This window comes from Eretmochelys imbricata, chromosome 10, assembly GCF_965152235.1.
Source record: "Eretmochelys imbricata isolate rEreImb1 chromosome 10, rEreImb1.hap1, whole genome shotgun sequence".
NCBI lineage: Eukaryota > Metazoa > Chordata > Testudines > Cheloniidae > Eretmochelys > Eretmochelys imbricata.
The window spans coordinates 62,039,485-62,062,730 of record NC_135581.1 but is presented as its reverse complement, the minus strand read 5'-3'; the positions used below and the strand labels follow the sequence as shown (position 1 = coordinate 62,062,730).

Below are 23,246 nucleotides of genomic sequence, written 5' to 3'. Positions count from 1 at the left end.
ATTGTATAGGCTTTTGTACACACAACTTTGTTTTCACATCACTTATGGTCTTGGATGCAAGGCCTCCATTCATATTTGGTCCCACCACCTCCAAAGCTGCAATGCCCATCAGACTTACTGGGTAATCAATACCTTTAGGTATTGAGTAGTTTGCCAATACTAATACCAGCATTCCTTAACATGATCTTTTCAGCAAAGCTGCAGATGGGGTCGTTGGCACAGATATTTTGGTCTATAGGATCTAAATGAACATAAAAAATGAAGATCAGTACACAGAACTGTCAACTTTGTCCACAGCAATATGGTTGTTTAGGAATTAGGCTAAAATGTTTACATTCACAGGATATGCCATTATTTAGAATTTCAGAGAAATCTGTACCCTGACAGCAGAAGTCTAAGCTGTCTGTTCTCTCTGGTTAACTACTCAAAGGGCCTGAGGATTGCACTGACTTTCAACTGGACCGAGTCACATCTGTTTCAGCGGGGGGGTGAAATTGCAGTACAGTGGAAGAATTTTAAAATTTTGCTGTAAAATAGTCTTACAACTGGAAAGACTAGCACCCTGCCTTTTGTCATTCTCTGCCTTTTGTCATTCTCTTTGACCAGTTCACTGGCACGTCAGAGGTTTCATACCAAAGGCCGCATTTATGCGGGAATGTGATTGGCATGAGATGTCCAGTAGCCCACAAATACAACCATGAAAGGTCAATATTTGCCTTAGTTATCAAGGCACACGATTTGAGTGACTAAATATGAAAATATTTTTGGTTTATGGAGTAAGTGAAAATTGAAGATTGAACATTATATGCCTTTAAAAAGAGGAAGATTGTTTATATTAACAGGTTTTTTTTGTTTGTTTTTAGAAAAGGTGTATCAACGAGCCATCAAGAGCAATCTACTACAGCATTAGCAGGCATATAGTATAATAGATTGATTGAGGAAACAGCTGTCTACTTCTAAATAAAAAAATACTACCTTTCAGTGATGTCAGTTGATTTCTCATGCATGGACGTCAGCCTGCCTTTTGCAAATATTCTGAAAGCCTTCCAAAAGGAAGACACATTAAAACATGGTTTCGGCTTACCGGATTGGTCTTTTCCTATTTAAAGTTACTGGTAAAACTTTGGATATCAAAATTTGGGCGCTAAGGGCCAAGTTTTGAGGTAAGGTTACTATCTATTGCAGTGCTATCTTCTAGATGCAAAGTTAATTCTCACAGAAGTCACCTTCGCTCAAAAATGCAAGGCATTGAAACAAGCATTTGTTAAGGAGTTAAAATTTTCAAACAGTAAGTTTTAATTGCCTATGTTAGACAAATAAGCGCTGATATATAAACATGGTTACATTAAAGTAGTTCTGTAATCCAACATACTAGAAATTGAGGTCCAGTCATACTTTTAGTGATACAGAAGAGCAAGATTTGGGTTCTAGAAATTCTTCATAAAGATTAAGATATGCAATATGGTTTGGAGACCATGGTAAAGACAAGACAAATTTGCACATCACAATAAAAACTAAGTAGATCAATTTATTATGTATACTATACAACGTGTATGTTTGTAAGAAGCAATTGACATTTCATCACCTTAACTTCTTGAGTGGGTGTAAAGAATATGTCCAACAAAACAGCACTTCTGGAGCCTTTGCACAAACACTGTCCTACAGTACCATGAACAATGAGAGAAGCCTTCAGTGCTATTAGGTTTGGGGACATATCTTTGAAGCTGTTAATTAATCCACTTGCAACTATTTTGAATAAAATGTTGATGCTACTTGATACTGTATAATAAACCTACATGAGTACTACTAGCTAATCACTGCCTATCCTTAAAGGCAAGATAAGAAAGGGACTACCAGGCTACAGTGCAGATAGATCTCTGAAAAAGGTTATTTATCAAATGGTAAAACTCATATTATACATTATATACACAAGTTTGGATAGCTTAGTTATCTTGCTAGAGTAAGATGAAGGTAGGTGTACATTAGCAGTCAAGTTTGATCTACTGTGAAGCGATTATTGGGCTTCATCATTAAGTCTTAATTAATGTATATATAATCAAACTAGCTGTGCCTGCTGCTGAGGTTTATCAGACGAGGTTAAGGCTCACAATCAGTCATTCCCTGGTTAGTAAAACAGTACTTCAAATATATATTTCTCATGAATCATCTATAATGGCATTTGTTACAACTTTAAGAACTGCAAGCCACTGAATGGACAACAAGCATTTGGTGTCTAATCAGTGGTACAAAATAGTGAATTATAGCTGACGGAATGGAATGTTAAATTTAAGCCATTTTTACCCTCCTTAAATATCAAGACAACTCACCTGGTGAATTACAGTGTAGCATCACCGACAATGCACACTGAGTCACTTTCAATTGTTAGAATCTTGTTTCAGACCAAATCTTAAATCCTATCAGTAGGCCTAATTTTTCATTTGCTTTCAGTCATACATACAAAAATAAGGAAGGATTTTCACATTAGGACAGACAGGTATAAAAAGCAGTTTACTTTTCTCTCTCTCTCTATATATATATATCTGTATTTCCTTGCTATTGTGGTATACACTTATGATTTAATAAATTCTCCTTTCCCAGATTAACTTTTTACTTATGGAAACAGGGTATCAATTTTACTGTTTATTCAGTCTGGTTCCCATGAAAAATATTCACAAATTTGTTATAATCTTAATGGAAGTAAGGAAAAAGTGAACTGTAATTAGCATGAATTACAAGCAAAAAGACCTATGAAAGACATGTAAAAAGGAACAGACTTCTTTGAGATTTCGAAATTCTCTGGGATGAGTGTCCTCCTTTGACCCCAATGGGGGAGGGTCAAACTGACAAGATTATGCAAATTAATCCTGTACCAATACCCTTAAATCATCTAAACCTACCATACACATAATTAACATATCTACCACTACATCTTTTATGAAAAAGAGACCAGAATTTTCAAAATGGGTGAAGTCAATGAGAGCTGCAGGTGCTCAGCGCCTATGGAAACAATCAGGCCCTTGGCCACAGTGCATGGTCAAATAGGTCTGAGTTAAGCTTAACTAAGTTTTTCCTTGTTTGTTTTCTGACCTTTTAGTCATTCTTTGGGATGGGGCACTGAAAAGAAGAAAGATTAGTCTAATTTTTCTTCAATGGTCATTTCCCCCCCAAGATTTTTTTTTTTTTTTGGATGATTACAATACAGAAGATTTTTTAAATGCACATTGTAATTAGAATATTCTTTCATGCATGCTTGTGATTGGGCTGGGTTTACACAAAGGAATTGTGTTGCAGTTTTCCTTGAAGAAGTGAATGACAAATGCAAGCTATCCAAGACTCTTGCCTTCTTGGAGAGGTGATTTTTGGGGGGGGGAAAGGGAGGAAAAATTCTGAACTCCTCTTTTCAAAAGGGGAACTTACAGCCTTTTTGTTAATTGGTTTTTAATAAGCATTATAGAGCAAGCACTACATTAACTAATACCTGATCCAGCTAAAAGAGCAAGTTCTGATTCATATTGTGCCCATGCTCAGCTAGCTTTCCGATATGATGTAATTACATTTATATTTTGGTAGCTTCCAAGCGTTACCTGCTGTATCTAGCAATTTAGGTCCCCATATGACCTGCACTGTCTACACAGAAAGTGAAATTTATCTTTATTTACTGAAATGACAAACTACAACATTATCTATCAATAGACACATCTTGTGTTAATCAATAGATCACAGTGTATAATATAAGTTCCTATTCTTGGTGTTGATCAAAACCAGTTAGGGTTTGTTGTGCAACACAAAGAACTAAGATGTCCCAACAATAAGTCTATATATTATAACATCACTTTAAGCGTTCAGCAAAACAAGATTTCATATCCTTTCAATTAAAAACGTTAAATATTCCAAATGCATTAATGCCTGTCCAATTTCTTAGTAACTTTTGAAGTTACTTTTTTGAAGTTTTGAAGTAGTTTTGAAGGCTGTCATCTGGGGAACCCTCAAGGACAGTATACGTTTTCATACATTTATTTCTCTATATTCCAAATATCCCACAAAGCATTTCAACTTTAAAAGCTATAGATTTAAAAGATACTGAACAGAATGGGCACCTGCCTTTGAATGCCCATAGGTACATAATTCAGATTACCATATATGAACATTGGAGGTTGTTACACACAGAAAAAATACAGCTGCAAAAGCATAGGGTTAAGACCATCTCAGTCAAGTTTCTATGTTAAGTGTTTCATGAATTCTGGGTACAGAAGTTTGTTACGTTCAGCAGCAAGATTCTGAGCACATAATTTCAGGCTGAGACTTTCAAAGGTACAGAATCACTTGTGCTTCTGGTTGGCACATTCTGCTTTTTAAAATGTAAAATTAATAGACAATTGCAAAAGGTTGTGCAAAACTACTGTATTTACAAAAATGGCACAAGAGTGAATTCAACAGTCTATGCACATGCACACTTCATTCACATCTTCAACAAAAGTGTGTTCTACACTACAGAACTGAAAAGAATACCAGCTTCAACAGGCAGTTGTAAATAAGTACTAGGTTCACAAGAGTTACAAGAGAATGGGCAAATATTGCCCAAGTAAAAGTCTATTGTTAAAGCTGAGACAGGTTTAAGGCCATTCAAGTTCAAGAGCAGATACACAAATTCATTCAAAGCCCCAATTTTGTTTTTATACATGCTTTACCTCCTAGCAACTTGTGGTCTAAACCTCTATTTTAGAGAACAAAGCAGAAACCAAACACAGAAGAAAAAGCAACACAACAGGTAGTTATATTAAATACAAACATACTATGCTGCAATTGAGGTGAAATAAGGAAAGCAGAAACAGTAAAAATTGTAAAACTTGCGATGTCACTTGCTGAAACCAGTCCTACACTAGGAAATAGGCAATATGTACATTTTCAAGTAGATTACTTTACATTGCTCTAACCAAACCTGTCCTTTTTATCAGTGCATTGTTCTCAACTAGACCAAGTACTACACATTTTACTCTCAACAGTACTCCCATACAATAGCAGCACACGCTACCACTACCTGCAAAGCTGTCAGTCTCAATGACTTAGTGTAGGGGGGAAGAGAAAAAAAAAGTGAGGAATAACTATTCAGGAGAAAACAGGAATGAGAAGATTCATGCAGTTCAGCCATTCTAGTCAGCCAGCCAGCTTGCTGGCAACAAGAGATGGTTTTCGCTGAGGAAGATCCTGTGGAGTGGGAATGTGATCACCAGTCACTTCTGTCTTGTCAGGAGCTGCGGTAGGGAGTTGCTTGTTCTTCATTTTTGCTTTAGCCATGTTGTAATCCCCAGAATCAAAGTATTTTTGCTAGAAGACAAAAATATTTAAGACTTGAAAAGTTTATCCAATACATAAATGAAATTACATCAGTTATTGAATCAAAGACCATTTAAAACTTCAGAAATAGATAACTGAGTGGGAAGTTTAAAGCAGTGCTCTTAAAAAGGAGAAGAACGAAGAGTTAAAAAACAAAACTATTTTCTACCCCATTTGGGGCACAGTAGCTTTATTAAACACTCCAAAATAAAACAGTAAGTTGAGAACATTAAGACTGCAGAGTTAAGCATGGCAGGTGAAGAAACGCTGATGTTAAGATTTCACACGTAACCATAGGTCTGTCCTGTTTCATATAAGCACTTTGCTACTGACCATAGTTTTCAAAAGAACAGGAGGCTTCATTCACTGTCAAGGACTTCAACCCAGGACCTGAAAAGCTTGGTGTGCTAAGTGAACTCAGAATCATGTACCTCAACAACCAAAATATCTTAGAAAGTCCAAAGGATAGAGAGCCTGCTCCAGGAATCCCAGAGCTGTGCTACCTTTAAATAAATTAAAAAACAAAACAAAACAAAACAAAAACAAACAAACAAAAAAACCCAAAAAACACACACCCAGCATATTTAACTAGACTTCACATTATACATCTAAATTAGTTACGGACACATTCACAGAAAGTCCTTCCTGAGCTGCACGTACCATGGTTAAGATTTTGTCACCTTTATTTTTAGTAGAAGCCACAGATAGGTCACAGGCAAACAAACAAAAATTAATGGGAGCCAGTGACTTGTCTGTGACTTTACTAGAAATAACTCAGGGGCAGAGTGAGGAAGTAGGGAGGAATGACAGCTGGAGGTCCATGGGGGGGGACTGACAGGCTGAGTCCCACCCGCCTCCAGGGACTGTGGCCACAGGGGAGACATGGAGCCCTGGCTCTGGAGCTGGCTGCAGTTGTGGGGCAGGGGCACAGAGTCCCCGCTCTAACCCCCGCCACAGATGCACAGCCCCGGCCACAGCCATGGGGGGGGGGGGAGGGGAAAGGAGAGAGAGATGGCCCTGGGAAGCCATGGGGCAGGGGCACATGGCCCTGGCTCCAGCCCCAGCTGCGAGGCAGGGCAGGACATGGTCTGGGTTCCAACTGCAGGGCAGGGGCGCACAGTCCCACCTCCAGCCCCGGCTTCAGCCACTGACAGCTGAAGCCGAAGAAGTCACGGAGGTCTCGTAAAGTCACAGAATCCGTGACTGCCACGACCAAATCATAGCCTTAATTATGATCTTAGGAAAAAACAAACAAACAAAAAAAATTGAGCATGCTCTGAGTTTTTAAAGGCCCATTTGGTCAAACCACCTACTTTCAACCAAAACAATGAAAAGGCTTGAAAATGAAAACGAAAACACTTTTTCATGAGGACTATACCAACACCAAGTTGTACCTTCTAACCCCATAACATTTCAGCCAGAGGGAAATCTATTGACCTTTTCTGAAACTCCCCAACCCCAAATAAAAAGATCTTTTGTCATAGCCTTCACACATAAGCTAGCTGATCTGCTTTGCTTCTAACTTTCCAAAGAGAATTCCTTCAGAGTTTTCTGTCCAGAAGCAAAAGTTTCGAACAGCAACTGAAAAAGAGTTAGAATGACAACAGTTATGCAGCTTTAACTGTAAGGGCTGGATCCAGAAATTGACTTAGGAACTTATATTCCACATTTGGTCACCACTGGGACCACCACTCAGCTGTTCTACCTTGTAGGTGCCAAAATTTCAGCAGCTGAGCATGTACACAGCAGTCTAAGTCCTGACACTTCACAGTAGTTCAGAACATAAGCCCTAGTGTGATTCAGAAACCAGGCATTCTGCTGCCACTCTTGCCTTTAGGGGCTGATCCAGTAGGCATGCTTGGAGCACACCTAAATCCACACAAAATGGCTGGAGAGTAGAGTGGCAGCAGCCCCTTATAACCTTCAGCTCAGTGGTTAGGACACTCACCTGGGATATAGAAAACCCAAGGTTTCATTCCTCCTCCTCCTCTAACTGATGTGGAGAAGGGATATGAACAGGGATTTCCCACCTCTCACTCCAGTGCCCTAACTGGACTACAGAGTCACTCTCATTGGCACAATGGATAATTATATATATTAGTGGAACAGCTCCAACAGGACACTCTGAGAACTGTGACCCCCCCCCCCCCGAATATCCCACGGTCCCGTGGTTAGGACACTCACCTGAGAAGTAAGAGACCCAAGTTCAAATCCCTTCTCCACATCAGGCAGAGGGGGAAATTGAGCCCAGGTCTCCCACACACCCTAACCAAAGGTGAAAACAGGGATGCTGCCTCTTGCTACTGCGTTTCTTACAAAAAAAAAAAAAAAAAAAAAAATCCCCATCACACACACCAGCTAACTCAAGGAGAGAGATCATGGCTGCACATCCCAAGTGGAGCAGGCTGCCTCCCTCCAGTCCAGACTTACGCACTTAACTCTCTCTGTGGAGCTTAGGCCATACAATTTCCTTGGCATTTCCTACTGGCTGGCTTAGGCAGCTCCCCATTCAGTGTGGTGGTTTGTGCTATTCCCATTCTTAGACACCGAACTCTCCCCATCCTTTGTAGGAAGTCTGAGCATCTAATTCAGGGTTGTGAATTCCACTAGGACTCCTAAATCCCTTTGTAAATCTAGCCCTAAGTGTGTCTACGATTCCCCCCCATAATATTAGTTTTCGCTCTTATATTTCTGTAACAGAAAACGACAGTGTAGAGTTTACTATGCTTATGGAAGGGACAGTGCTCTTTGTTTTTTGGCCGAACAAAAGCAGTGTCAGAGAGAAAGCAAACTGGACATAGAGGAAAACTGCCTCCTGAAGACTTGTGGCACACTGTAGAAACAATTGCTTCAAAATTGAGCCACTGTGCCACATGAACAGAAATCATAATATGCAGTGCCATATTTTATCCCCCTGTATCAATGGGCTAACAATGATTGTTGGAATGTGAACATGTGCCCCACCCACCAAAATCTAATTACTAACAAAAATTTTGCTTTATTTCCAAAGACAATTCAATTTAAGTGTCTTCCCACGCTGCATATTAAAAGAAATAATGAACAAAGAAGGGAAGTGATTATACAATGAAACCCGCTACACACAGAACACTGTCTAACGCAGAGAATACTGAAAAAAAAGCCAGTAAAATAAAACGGTAAATAAAACAAATCTGACAATTAAAATTCGGAAGTGTGATTTAAGTGGTTAGTGTCCCTTCAAAAGTGAGACATGTAGATGGTTCAAGTCTACCAGAAATGTCAATACATAACAAGATTGTTCTTCCCAAATTTAATTGGCTGTTTAAGACTGGTCTTTGTTTTACTTATAAAGACAGACAGTTGGGAGTGGAGAGCATCTGCAATGTCAACCCCTTTTCTCAGTCAGGTTACATTTTGAAGACTCTGCAAAGAAAAAGCTACAGATTTACAATTTTGATATTTAAACCATAACTTGAGACCTAATTTTATAGTGGCTGGAGCAGGCAAACCAAATTTTACTGCTACCCATTAGGTCTCAGCTAATAGTGTTTAGTAAACTAAACTTTTCATCTTTTTCTAGCTTTATTTTTTGTTGCAAAGTGTCAAACATAATTCAGGAACCTGCTGTCCCATTCAATCCTTTATATTGTAAAGGACATTCTCTACTTCAGCCTCAGATTTGCCAGTTTTGAGGCTTATGTGACTATTTTTAGGTTATACAAGGAGGCCAAAAATCAGACTTAAAATTAAGCTTCCTCCATATTCCATATCACCTCTGGAACGGATTACCCTATTTATAGGTTTATAAATTCAAGTCAGTTGGAAGTTGAATACTGTAGAACATGTAACACACTAGTTAAGTGTTTAATACAGAGAGCACATTACACCCATTCTCAGTGTTCTGTATTAACCACTGACTCATTTCTAAGAGAAGTTTAAGGTACTGGTTTCAACCTGTGACGCTCTGAATGGCTCTCCATTAAGTATGATAGCAGCTGCAATATACAGTGCCTGAGCTAACAGCCCCTGAATTAACTGGGAAGGGCTGGTGACAGGGGGCACAATTTGCATCCTGACCTTGGATCGCCAATCCATTAGTCACCAAATCTGTGTTTTCCTGAGAGCCTTAGGCCAGGTCTACACTTTGAACTTAACTGGAAAACCCTCCTAGTGCAGCCTTTTTGCCAGTATATCATATACCAGTGAAATAAACTATACCAGCAAAAGCATGTAGATCATAATGTCCTTCGTACTGCAACATTATATTTAACTGTAGTGAATAGTTCAAGAGATACATGAGCACATATTTAGATACTCTGCTTAAAGACAAATGTTTTCTCTGAGCATAAGTGAATGAACATGTTAATTGTACTCTAACGATCATACAAAAAGCCCCAAACAACTCAGATTCTGTGAGGCCAGGAGCACACCTCTCTGCACTTACCTTCCATCTATGGATTGCACAGATGAACTATAATAATGTGAAAACAACGAGGAGTCCCTATAATAATGTGGTTAACCGTTCCCAATTCAGCCTCATTTACACTGGCTTCATCTACTGGGCAAGATCCTGACCCCACTCTGGCTGATCTGTGCTGCTCCAACAGCAAAGCAGCAAAAAGCAATCTTAACTGCTACCTGAGAAGTCCACTCATGTGGCAAAGGACCTGCGTAGCAGCTGTTCCAGCTCAGGGTACAGAAAAAAGGACACGTTCAGGAAGCTGTTGTCATGGAGTCACGAGAGGGATGCTCTAGAACTACTCCATATGAAGCCAGCCAGGACTCTGGGGGAGCATGCGTCCTCTCTCTGAGCATACTGTCTCCAGGACAAGAAGCTGAGACATCTTAGACCCTTCCTGGGTCTGACCTTGGAGAATTCAGCATCCCCTTCCATACCATGTGCTTCCCGCAGCGAGTCCACCCGTGCGGGGCTCCTGGGGAAGCCAGAGCGCCCTGCACCCTAACTCCGCAGTCAGATGTGACTCTCCGCCAGCCGGTAAAACAGAAGGTTTATTAGTTGACAGGAACACAGCATAGGACAGAACTTGTTAGCACAGAAATCAGTGACTTTCAACCAAGTCCATCTTGGGGCGGGGAAGGGACCCCAGACCTATGGCTCTGGTCCTCCCCCTGCACCCCAAGCCAGCCGAGACTTACTAGCTTCGAGCTGCCCGGTCCCTGCCCTGCCCGTTGCTCCCCCTCTGGCCTTTGTCTCGCTTCCCGGGCCAAGTGTCATCTGGTCACATCCCCCTCCTGGGTCTCAGATTACAAAGGGGCAGCCATAGCATCCGTGCAGGCAGCTGGAGCAGCCCCCACAAAAGTCACACACCCTTATTCCCACTACCTAGACATTGGTGCAATACACAGGGAAACTGAGGCACGCACAGCATTCATGCAAAACAGTAAGGCTCACATACAACATAAGGAAAATCCCCACTATGTCACAGCTTCTACCTCCCACCAATTTTGGGGGGCCATTAACTGCCAACATAACTTTGCATTGGCTGGTAGATGGGGGATTAAAGATGGCTTGACTTCACTTTCATATGCCACTCCCATCTGAGCTGCACAACAAACAGTAAAAGCTAGGATGCTATAGATCTGGAGGTGCATGTACTGGCAGAGGTTGCACAACACCTGGCCTACCATGACTGCTCATCTAGTCACAGAGGACACTTTATATAGTGCCTTTCATGCAAACATACTGAACAGTTTACAGATGGGTAAATGAAAGCACAAAATAGATGAGACACTTGCCCAGTGTAAAAAACAAAAACCACTGGCTGAGTTTGGAACAGAACAAAACTGCTGACTCATTCCATACTACTGATCTAATGGATTGAGTGCTCTCCAGGCTGGGATATAAATTTATGACTACAATACCTGTGATGTCTACAGTACATTGGCACAAATTTCAGTGAAACATTACGGCCTTCATGTAGTTACTAGGAAGATGGGTCAATATTTTTTAAGAGCGGCCACTAATTTTGGCAATCCTAAAACAGGAGGGATGGTATAAGAGCAATGCAAAGCAGCTGTAGCACGGACCAGGTTCTGGCCCTAAATGTTTACTACAGTGGAATGACGGCTGATTTTATGGAAGTACTGTCAGGCAACAAGGGGCCACCTTTTGAATTTAGTGTTCTCAAAACGGTTGGATGAGTCATTGAAGCTGTATTCAGTTACAGTGCCAGATTGTTAGTGTTTGTTTTGCAGGCATGATCTTTGAACAAACATAATTTCCGATGGCTTTTACCATTTGTGACGCTAGCTGATTAAAATAGGACCATATAGATCAGTGGATTTCAAACTTTTTTCCTGGCGACCCTGTTGAAGAAAATTGATGTCCGTGACCCAACGGACCTGGGGATGAAGAGTCTGGGGTATGGGAGGGGCTCAGAGCTGGGACAGAGTGTTGGGGTGAGGGCTGCGGCTGGGAATGAGGGGTTCAGGGTGTGGGAGGGGGCTCTGGACTGGTGGTTGGGTTGTGTGCTCTGGAGTGGGACCAGGGATGAGAGGTTTGGATGCAGGAGCGGCTCCAGGTTTGGGGAGGGCTCAGGGCTGTGGCGGGGGTTGGGATGCAGGAGGGGGTCAGGGCTCCAGGCTGAGGGTGCAGGCTCTGGGGTGGGGCCAGGGATGAGAGTTCTGGGGTGCAGGAGGATCCAGGTCTGGGGGGTCTCAGGGCTGGGGTGCGGGAGGGGGTCAGGGCTCTGGGCTGGGGTTTGGGGTGCAAGAAGGGGCTCTGGGTTGGGGCGGGGGTTCAGGGCTGAGGCCGGAGTTTGGGGCACAGGCTTATCTCAGCGGCTCCCGGTCAACGGCGCAGCTGGGTTGCAGAGTCCGGCTTCCCGCCTGGCCTGGCACCGTGGACCACGCTGCACCCCGGAAGCGGCCAGCAGCAGGTGCAGGTCCAGCTCTTAGGCGGAGGCGCGCAAGCAACTCTGCTCAGCTCTCACCCTCAAGCACCATCCCCTCCAGCTCCCATTGACTAGTTCCCAGCCAATGGGAGTGCGGAGCAGGTACTCGGGGCGGGGGCAGTGCATGGAGCCTCGTGCCCCCGCCCACCTCCTAGGAGCCGGAACTGCTGCTAGCTGCTTTTGGGGCACAGTGCGTGTCGGAAAATGTAGGGACTAGCCTGCCTTATCTGGGCAGCACCGCCAACAGGACTTTTAACGGCCCAGTTGGTGGTGCTGACCAGAGCTTCCGCAACCCAGTCCCTTCCAGTCCGCGACCCAGTTCTGGATCGCTACCCACAGTTTGAAAACCACTGATATAGATCATTGTTGCAACCACTGTTATACATTTGCAACAAAACTTGTACAAAGGTTGTCAAGTGAGGTGTCTATGAAAAGGTTATGATTTGCTGATTATGATTATGCTGTCTGTATGCATGTATCATTTTTGTATTTTAAGTTATGAGTATTGGCTCTATACCTGTGTTTCAAATGTTTTCTCCTGGGATAACCAACAAGGTAGCTAGGCAGTACATCTTGGAGGGTCTATTCAAATTGAGTGGCCCATCAAAAGACACTTAACTTACAATGGACCATGGGAGATGCTCATCTACACTGAGTGGACTATCCTGTAAACATGCTGTCCGGAGTATAGGTAATGGCTTCCTACAATGACAGAGCAAAATTGGGCAGGGACATGTGACTTGCCCACGTGACTCCAAACTCACATCTTTTCTCTGTAATTTTCCACTAGCTGTGCTGAGGTTTGCTTTTTTTTTTTTTTTTTTTTTTTTTTTAAAACAATGAGTTTCCCTCCACATGTGAGAGGATATAACAGGCCCTGGAAATCCCTCCATGTTGCCTCTGTCACGCTCCAGCCTCTTTCCTGCCCAAGCCTTTGGACTATGAACTTATCCTAATTGGAGCATTCTAATGAATGGACTGAGGACCTTACAATGATTTGGATGCAGCCAGAGACTTTATTCCATCACTGCTGCAAGCCTGAACCAAGAACTTTGCAATTACTGTATGTATTTAATTCCTTTAACCAATTTGAACGCTCACCTTTCTTTCTTTCTTTTTATAAATAAACCTTTAGATACTAAAGGATTGGCATCAGCATGATTTTGGGGTAAGATCTGAGTTATACATTGACCTGGGTGTGTAGCTAGTCCTTTGGGACCAGAAGAACCTTTTATTTGATGAGAGTGGTTGTAAAGAACCACTTATCTCTAAATCCAGTGTTTTCGGTGGCAATACAAGGACTGGGATGCCCAAGGAAACTGTTTTTATGACTTCTTGTTAGCCGGTGTGGTGAAACAGAAGTTTACTTTGTTGCTGGTTTGGTATATCCGATGGGAGATTAGCCACCAATCTTGGGGTGTATCTGCCCTATTTTTTCAGCAGTTCATCCTGAATTTGGCATCCTCAATTGTGACCCACTGAGGCAAAGTTACACTGCTATAGTGTAAAAAGTTACTGACTTCAAAAAATAACATTAAAGGATTCTGAACACTGCATGGCTTTTTCCAGAGCATTACTCTCTGGCTCAACAAAAAAACCTTTGCAGCAATGTATGCATTATCTGCATCAGTATAGTGGGGGGAAAAAGTCACAGCAACAAACATTCCACATTTACTTTTCCATGTAAGTGACTTGTATCGATCAATTTATAAAACAGAACTCACTCCTTTCTGAAGCCTCTTCCTCAAGAAATCTGAACCCCCAGGCTTTTGGCCTAGATGAGGATATCTTGCTTTCAACTTTGCTTCTTCAACTTTTTCTGGACTGATCACCTTATCTTCCATTTCCTGAAACATATGCAATTAAAAAAATTTATTTCTATAAACACCTGTGCCAGAACTCCCCCACTGAGCAATTCAATAGCATAGTGATCTATGTTAGCCATCTGATGCCACAAACTATTAGAGAGGATTTGACTAGACACTGTTCAGCATTTTTCCAAGAGCTTTGATTGCAGCAACTATAGAGTGTGTCCCCCTCCCATCTTAAAATTAAATATACAAGGCAAAAAAAAGAGATTCCTGCTGTATCTCGCAGGACTCCAATTTTACAAATAGCTGATAACACTGTATCAGCCAATATATCCAATTTCATAGAGAAAGATTAATTTCTCAATCTAAAATTGGTGGTACAAAAACTTTTGAAATCTATACAAGTGCCAGTGGGACCTTTTCCAAGTATCCCTGCTGCATCGTACATAAAGCTGCACAAGAAAAGATCTGTGTAGATATTAGTTTGTGACAAGACTCCTCTTTCATGACTGTACTATAGCTATGGAGTATTAGTATCACCCCACACTGCATACAAATATCAGAATAGTACAGCTCTGAATCCTTGCCTGCCATTATAGCACATTTATAGATACTGGCCTTTTATGGAACACTAATGAATCTACAAGTAGTTTGATATATGTTCTAACAGATTTCCACAGGCTGATACAGTACAAGTTTAAGATTGAGTAATGTCCATCGCATCGCTGGAACAGACTCATGTGTACAACACATCAAGTGATTCAACATTTTAAAGATGTCTACTCAACAGACAAGAATTTGCAGCCTCTTGTTTTTCAACATCACCCTCTACTTTGGTTATCTGCTCGTATTATATGTATATATGAAAGAGCATGTGCATATCTTCCATACACATGAAATCATCATCAGACCAATAATTTTCAGAAACAAGTATTTTCTTCTATTCAATACTGTTATGTTGATGTTACTTTCCAATGCAGAGGCCAAGCCTAGACTGCTTCTGGTACTCAACTGTGGCAAATTTTGGGAGAGGCCCTTTTGATTTATGCTGGTTGCTACTGCTTTTAATCCGCAAGGCTGGCTAAATGCTCCTCTTGTGAAAATGAAGACACAGCAAGACTTTTGGATAAGAAGTAAAGGGATGAGAACTCTCATTGAGAGAGTCACCCAACTGCATCCAGCTCGTCTTTGAACGTTGCCATAATTAACGCCTCTCCCTGGTATCATACTTCCCCTTGTTACCTCTTTGGAACACCTGAGGATTAACCACATGCAATATTTTTCTGTCCAGACACAACTCAACAGTAGAGAATTGTGAGACACTCCCAACTTAAAAATAGTGGAGAACTAGATTACACAATTACATGAAATTCAGTTTGTATAAGTTTGTGCAAAAAGACTGAACTTCCTCACATACTGATGGGCTCTGAATTTGCATGATCTTGTGAGGAAGGACTTTGGAATCATCACAGAAAATTCAATGACAGCATGAGCTCACCATGCAGGAGCACCAGTCTATTTCAATACATTAATGAACAAGAAAGCAGCCAGTTGGTAAATAGATACGGAAGACCTATCAAGTCATCTAACCAACCTCTCTGCCAAAACAATGTTGTACCCGCCGGTACATTTTTTTGTTTGTCTAGTTTTAACAGTCCCACGAAGTTGCATTGAACCGTAAATGGCATCTCATTTAGAGGTTGTACTGATCAAGATATCTTTTCACATATAAAGATCACTTCCAACAATAGTGCTGTGACGCTGACAGATCAGCTCAGGCCAGAGCCATAGGCCAATTCACTTGTGTGTGAATATCAAAGAAGTTAAGTGTAGTAGTATATATTCAAGGCAATTTTCTTGTGAGTTAGCAGAGATCAAAGGAGATGTTAATTGTATTGTTTTTGCCTATCTATATCCTGTTGCTTACTATTACATTACATTTACATTATACATGCCTGGTAATTAAATAACCATAGATCAAAGTATATGTTAATGAAGTATATTCAGGTGTTAGAACTTAACGAAAACTAATGGAACGTTACTTGTATTGTTTTCACTTATCTATTCCTATTATAATGTAATAGCAGGCATTCGCATTATGTAGTTCAAACTCTTTGGGGAATACTGCACCACTGCGCATTGCAGAAATTAATGTTGTGTGCACAGAACTTCCTTTCCCCCACAGAAATGGGCTGCAGTGCTGCTGACCGCCACTAGGGACCACTTGACCCCGCAGAGCCCACTTCACACATAGAAGACACTGCTGCAGGGGACCGAGGGAGCTACAGGGTTACCAGCAGCTGCAGTTCCTAGCATGCCCAGAGGGAAGGAGGTGGCAGCACGCAGGAAACTCCACACAAGCCTGGAATTGAGCATCAGGCTGTTTCTCCCTCTGGATCCCTGGGCTCTGAGGGGTATGGGGGTGGGTGTCTGGGCTGGGGGAGCCCACAATTGAGATCTTTAGGGGGAGGGTGCAGGTGTTGGGCAAGGGGGGGGCGGGTATCTGGGCTGGGGGGCCCCTCTGGCTGGGCTCGGGGTGTGTGTGTGTGTGAAGCAGTTGCAGGTATCTGGGCCAGGAGGGCCCCGCAACTGATCTCTGGTGGGAGAGGTTGTGGGTGTCTGGCCTCCCACCTGGGCTCGGCTGGGGGGGAGGGCCAAAGGGGTGGGGGGAGAGAGAGAAGGCAGAGAAATAGGAACTGCGTTGTCACAGGGATTTCTTTAACACTCAACTCCTGGGGAAATTCTTTGTGTGTCTGTATTGTCACAGACATACCTTTCAGCTAGTATTTTGCAATAAATTACCAAAATAATTGAATCTGATGTGATCATGTCATGTTATTTTTAACAAAATTTGCAGAATTTTAAAATACTGTGTGCAAAAATTTTTTGGAGAGGACAGAGAATTCTCCCAGGAGTAATATCCTTGTAAGTGGAAATGCTAATTCAAAGTAAATTGGCCATTATGAGAATAAAACAATCATCAAATTGTTGTACGGAGAAGAAGCTATAAGTTCTGATTCAAAGGAAGATCCTTTATCTCTGAACTGTTTGGATTCTAATAGGGCAGAAAAACTGAACAAAAAGATGGAGATCCCCAGAGTTATTCTGGGTAGCCCTGAAAAGATTTTGGGACACTGGCAGATTACTGCATCTCTGCCATCATTTTGGACTTACAAACTTTGACTCACACGTTAATGTATTTTACCTGCTTTAACCTCTCAAAAACTCATTTCTTTTTCTTAAACTAACTAAAGGTTTATTAGCTATTAGAGAACTGGCTGACAGCGTTATCTTTGGTGTGAGATTCAGAATATGAATTGATGCGGGGCAAACGACAGGCCGTTTGGGACTGGGAGAAACCTGATGTGGTATGATTTTTGCTTTATGTGACCATTAGCACAAACTTCCGTTTGTCTGGGTGGCAAGATGGGCTGGAAATGCTAAGGGGACTGTGTGTGACATGGTAATACTGATATAGTGATTCAGGAGTTCACATTTGTTACTGGCTTGATGAAATCTAATTACAGAATATACCACCAGTTTGGGGTGCCTGCCCTGTTTTCTGACAGTCTGACTTAAGATTGGAACTAACAGTTGTGAGCCACTCCAGACAGCATGACAAGTGACTCCTATCACACTGGGTCACTGTGTGTGCATAGACAGAGAGAAGCGTGACACCCAATTGAACACAATATCATCACTTTGTACAAAACCATGTGTTTTCCCAGGAAGTCTTCCATGCAAGTTCTGACAAACTCTGACAGCTAATAGCTCGTAAGTCCTGGTTATTATAGCTATAGATTGTTGATGTTTGGTAAATGTGACCCTCACACAACACCTTTACTCAACTTAGAGCCAGAAAAGACAGAACATTTAAGACAAATATGACATTTAAGACAATATGCACACAAATATCTCCATCTAATGACATTAATAAATGATGGTCAACATCCAACAACTTACATAAATACACTGTCTTGCTGTCTCTTAAAGGAAACTCAGCTTGTGCTAGTTTGCATGTTGACAAGCCAGCACATTACCATGAAGTCAAAAAACGTATAGAATTTGCATTTATGCTATTGTGGCAAAACTAATTAAGTGTATTAATACCTGAACAGGATGCAGAATATGGTTGTCTACTACTGATTAGAACAATGGAGACCCATACATCAATGGCATTAGTGAATTCTGGAAAAGGATACATTCTCTAGACATGTTACAAAAAGCAAAATCCAGACAGATGTTTGACAATTTATTTGGAGGAAGGCCATGTACAACTAACAGATTTCTGTATTAGGCAGCCAGCCATAAGGAAGCATGCAAACGCTCTAAAGGAATTAATTCTGCAACTCTTCATTAAGTAGAACAAACCAAGATGGTTGACATACAATGCACTGTCACGGCTGGTCTACACTTACCATAGGCTCGACGGGTGATGCATCAGCGGTCAATTTGGTGGATCTAGTGAAGACCTGCTAAATCAACCACAGATTGCTCCCCATCAACTCCTGTACTCCACTGGATCGAGAAGAGTAAAGGGAGTCAACAGTACAGCGTCTCCTATCGACATCGCACATTGTGGACTCCGCGGTAAGTAGATCTAAGCTATGCAATTTGAGTTACGTGAACAGTGTAAGTCAAGTCGACGTAGCTTAGATCGACTTTTCCCTGTAGTGTAGAAAAGGTCTCAGACAACCAAATTTTGGTGCAGAGATGAGAATGCACAGCTTCCTTTTCCCTACAAGGACAAAAAAAATCTAAATATGTAGATGTACAGTTTCTTCTAATAAATTTTATGACCCAAAGACGTGACTATCAATTCTTCTCAAACTATAGTCCGCTCAACAGGAATACCAGAACAAAACATCAAGGAGAGTGCTCCAAAGGGAGATTTTACAAAAATAAGAATCTGAAGACCAATAAATTAAATCCAAGATAAACTGCTGTGGCAAAAGCAGATATTCAAACAGGAGTAAACTGCAGCTTCTCAGGAGAGGCTTCTTGGACATATGAAGCTCTAAGGCTAGACAAAATGAACTGACAAAGTCCATTATCATTCTTTGGCAAATGACAGGTATTTTGTGACAGGGCACCGCTTTCTTCCCCCCACCCCGTAAATTTTACACCAAAGACAAGAAAAATCTAGTTCGGCTGTAACTGAAGTTTCAATTTATTTTTATCCCTTATTTAACATTTTTTATTCCTCTACTCTAACAAGCATACAGTAAAGGTTTCTAAAACATCTCTCTTTCAACTAGAAAAACTTCTGATGATTTAATCCCTGCCCAGTTCAGATTCATTATTGGGCTGTATCCAAATACAAGAGTTATTTGAAAGTCAGATTTTCACAGAAGATAGTGTTGCAAAATAAAAAGTTTATAATCTAAAGAGTTGTCCAAGTTTCAGTTATAAGTGTTTACTGAATCAGGGTTTATTTCTGTGCTTCCAGAGCTTTTAGGAATTTTTTCTCTGGGTGCATAACTTTAGTAAGTAATACAGAGGTACTACAGTTCTACACTGGATTATCGAAATATTATTTTATGAGAACAGTGATATTTTCCCAGGCAAAACGTTGCTAAATCTTTCAGGCAATATTTCTCATTTCCTGCTACAAAAGACAACATTTGATTTGCCCTGTGGAAATACTGGTGGTGACTATGTCAACTGCTTTCCTGTCTTGTCACTGGGTTCCTGTGTTTGTTCTTGGCACATAAAATCAGTGAGAGACTGAACATCAAAGATGTGACAAAATGCATGGCTTTTAAAGCAAGTACCCCTGAAAAAGTTGTTGTTAATTTACTATTAGTTGACAACTGGGAAGAGGGCAGTGCAAGATGTTCCCAGCTCCCAAATGAAATAACTTGAGGGTGCATAAATTAAACTACCAGTCAATAAAATCTAGTATGCAGTTTATTAAATGTTTTTAATTCCATTAATACAACTTTGTAAGAATTACACAAACAACATCCTAACAGGATGCAAATCAAATTCAAGTTCTGTTTTTATAATTCAGAGTTTGTTCTTTTAAATTTCTTTGACCTGGACTATTAAACTAGATTGGGTCTGTTTCAAATCAATTTCACAGTAGAACTACAGCACCAGAACAGTGATACAGTGTCTGGTTCCAAAAAAAATCTCCATTAAGTGTTTAAACTTTGAAGACTTCATATTGATATTTAGTTAATATCGTAAAGTTTGCAGCCTGAGTCAATTGCTTGAACTAGAACACTACAAAAGAAATCACATAAGCTATATTGTTGCATAATTTAGGATTAAGAATACTCAAGTATACAGAGCTATTCTGATAGTGATGCATAGTCCGAAATATTTTTACTACATTTTTGGGTAGGAACACTGTCCTGTCAATAGTTTCTCCACAAATGTTTTCCAAACTTAAGAACGTTAAGCTATTGAACATAGAAAATTGAACTTGTAGGAAGTCTGAACTAGTAAGGTCTTCATTAAAACATTTCAGTCAGTCAACTTTAGCCCCAAACCCTTCCTGCCTGTACAACTAGTTCAGGTCAGACACAAGAAAATGGGTGGATGACGGCAGAGCTTTAGGTCATGTCTACACGCGAGAGCTTACAGTGGCAAAGCTGTACAGATGCAGCTGTGCCACTGAAAGGTCTCCCAGGTAGCTGCTCTATGCCGTTGGCATAATTAAGCCACCCCCAATGAGCGGCAGTAGCTATGTCGGTGGGAGAATGTCCCCTGCCAACATAGGGCTGTCCACACCGACACTTCTGTCAGTGTAACTAATGTCCCTATGCGGTGTGTTTTTTTCCACACTCCTAAGCGATATAAGTTATACCAACAAAAGTGCTAATGTAGACATATATTTGGTTTACTCTCTTAAGGCTATCACCTAAGTTTAGACTGTTTGGGGTAAAAAGTTACAGCACTTCAGTACAACAGAAGTGATTCCATAACTTAAGTCCAATTAGGAAGACTTAAAAAAAAAAAAAACCATTTAATGTTTGCAATGCAGACCGTAAGCAATAATACAAACCCAAAAAGAAGGGAGACTTTTTGTAGTCCAAATCAAGAAAAAAAGTAAAGACAGCATAAAATGAGGGAAGCTAGATTCCAGTTTTCAAACTCCAAGATGCTGTAAGTAACAGAAGTAATGTTTTAAAACTGGCCAATGATTTCTTTTAAAGTGGCCATTTTCAGTGACGACAGATCATAAGTACGTATAGCAGTTTTGTTTTGGATGCTCTCCATTCTTTATGGCCTCTGGGAAAAGCTAAGAGAGACTCTCAAGTAGCCTGCTGCTCCTTGAGCCATTCAGAAATTACAATGCTGGTAAAATGGTGGAGAGTTTCCTTCCACCAAGGCTTCACATGAAGACCTCAGACCCCTAGCACACAGACGACTACAGAGACTAGCTGGGGGAAAGGGAAAGGCCCTGGGAGTAATAAGGAGAGGGAAAGTGATCATTCCCCGCAGCCCCAGGCATATTAATGGTTTATTGGTCAGGAGACTAAAACTCCCCCCTGTGAAACAATGTGCAAAGGTCAATATCTTAGTGTTTTTCACCTCTCAGCCATGTTAAGCTATGGAGCCCAGGGCCTGCAACCTGCCCCGCGCACAGTCACACATCCCAGCTGTCCGCAGCCAGCAACACCCCCCCGGGACACAGAGCTCAGCACGGGTAAAAGCTTCCTGATCCTGCAGTGGGCCGCAGCGCTTCACTGCGGGAGCCGGGGCAGGGGGCCGCGCGCCATCCCAACCTTCCTGCGGGGAAGTCACCCCCAAGCTGTGAGCTCGCATACACCCGCTCCCGAGGCGCCTCCCCAGCCAAGTTCGGCGGCGGCAAGGCGCCATCCTGAGACAATCCCATTCCCGCAGGGAACCCGGCCTGCTCCGCGGCAGCGGCCACCGCGCCTGGGGGGCTCCCCAAGACCCTGGCCAGGAGCAAAGCGGGGCCTCCGCGCGCGCAGAGCCGAACAGCAGCTCAGGCCTGGGGCACCGCGCCCCGGATAGAACCAGCGGCCCCCGCAGGCCGGGAGAGGGGACCGGCAGCCGCCAGAGACGGAGCACGCTGCTGGGCCAGGCTGGACGCAGCCGACCCTGCCCCGGGCCCCGACGGCAGCCGGAACCAACACAGCTCAGGAGAGAGTGGCCGCCCTCCCCCACGTGCCCTGAGGAGGCACGACCCAGCCGCCCACCTTCTGCTCCTCGGCCGAAGCAGGCTCCGGGCTCTCGGCGGACATAGCACCCCCAGCAGCTGCTGCTAGAGAAGGAAACGGCAAGGAGTGGGGAAGCGCAGCCGCCTCAGTCGTTAGCTACCACCACCGGACCGCGCACCGATCGCCTCCCGCGCAAGATGGCCGCCACTCTCACGACGGCGAGCTGGCGGGCTCAGACTTCCTCCGCTCTTACGCTCCCCGACAACTCAGCCGGCTTGGGAGAGAGCGAATAAGCAGAAAAGAACTTTCCAACTTCCGCATCTCTCTTCCTCGACTTCCGCTTTTTCAACGTCATATCCGCTTCCCTCTGCAGATGAGAAGTGGGAGTTGTAGTATAGTCTTTTGTTTTGGCCTATTCTAGCCTTAGGGTGGCTACTGCTCCGTGATTACGCCATTTCAAGAGGAGAGAGCAAGGGGGACCTGCATTAAAACTGCATCCTAGCTAGGGTGACCATATTTCCCAAAGGGAAAATGGGACAGTGCATGGGGCTGGCTTGAGCCACTTGCTAGGGTTGCCAGGCATCTGGTTTTCAACCAGAACACCCGGTCAAAAAGGGATCCTGGCAGCTTTGGTCGGCACTGCTGACCAGGCTGTTAAAAGTCCGGTTGGCAGTGTAGTGGGGGCCGAGGACTAAGACGGGCTACCTGCCTACCCTGCTCCATGCGGCTCCTGCAAGTGGCTGCCAGGTCCCTGTGGCCTCTAGGCACGTGGACATCCAGGGAAGCTCTGCGTGCTGCCCCTGACCCAAGTGCCAGTTCTGCAGTTCCCATTGGTCAAGAACCAGACTGCTTGCCCAAGCCCTGCCCCCCCATCCCAAATACATGTGGCTGGCCCATGCCCTGCTCCCCTTCTTCCCCTCACAGGGGGCTAACCCACCTCGCTGGCCCAAGCCCTGCCTCTTCCTCCCCACCCACCCATGTGGCTGGCGTTGCTGCTCCCCTAGTGTAGCCTATCCCCCACTTTTGCAAAAAAATGCAGGTCGGCCAGGATAGGCTTAAAAATGGACTGTCTC

At 42.7% G+C, this 23,246-nt stretch overlaps 1 protein-coding gene across 1 annotated transcript; it reads right to left on the bottom strand.

Moving 5' to 3' along the window:
- Positions 1-1,508: 1,508 nt before the first annotated feature.
- ARPP19 (cAMP regulated phosphoprotein 19) lies at positions 1,509-22,494 on the bottom strand. The gene is made up of 3 exons (XM_077827373.1): positions 22,213-22,494; positions 13,952-14,074; positions 1,509-5,325 (listed from the first exon to the last, which is right to left on the bottom strand). Exons 1-3 carry the CDS (start codon positions 22,255-22,257, stop codon positions 5,155-5,157), a joined length of 339 nt encoding a protein of 112 aa, XP_077683499.1. The 5' UTR covers positions 22,258-22,494; the 3' UTR covers positions 1,509-5,154.
- Positions 22,495-23,246: the final 752 nt, after the last annotated feature.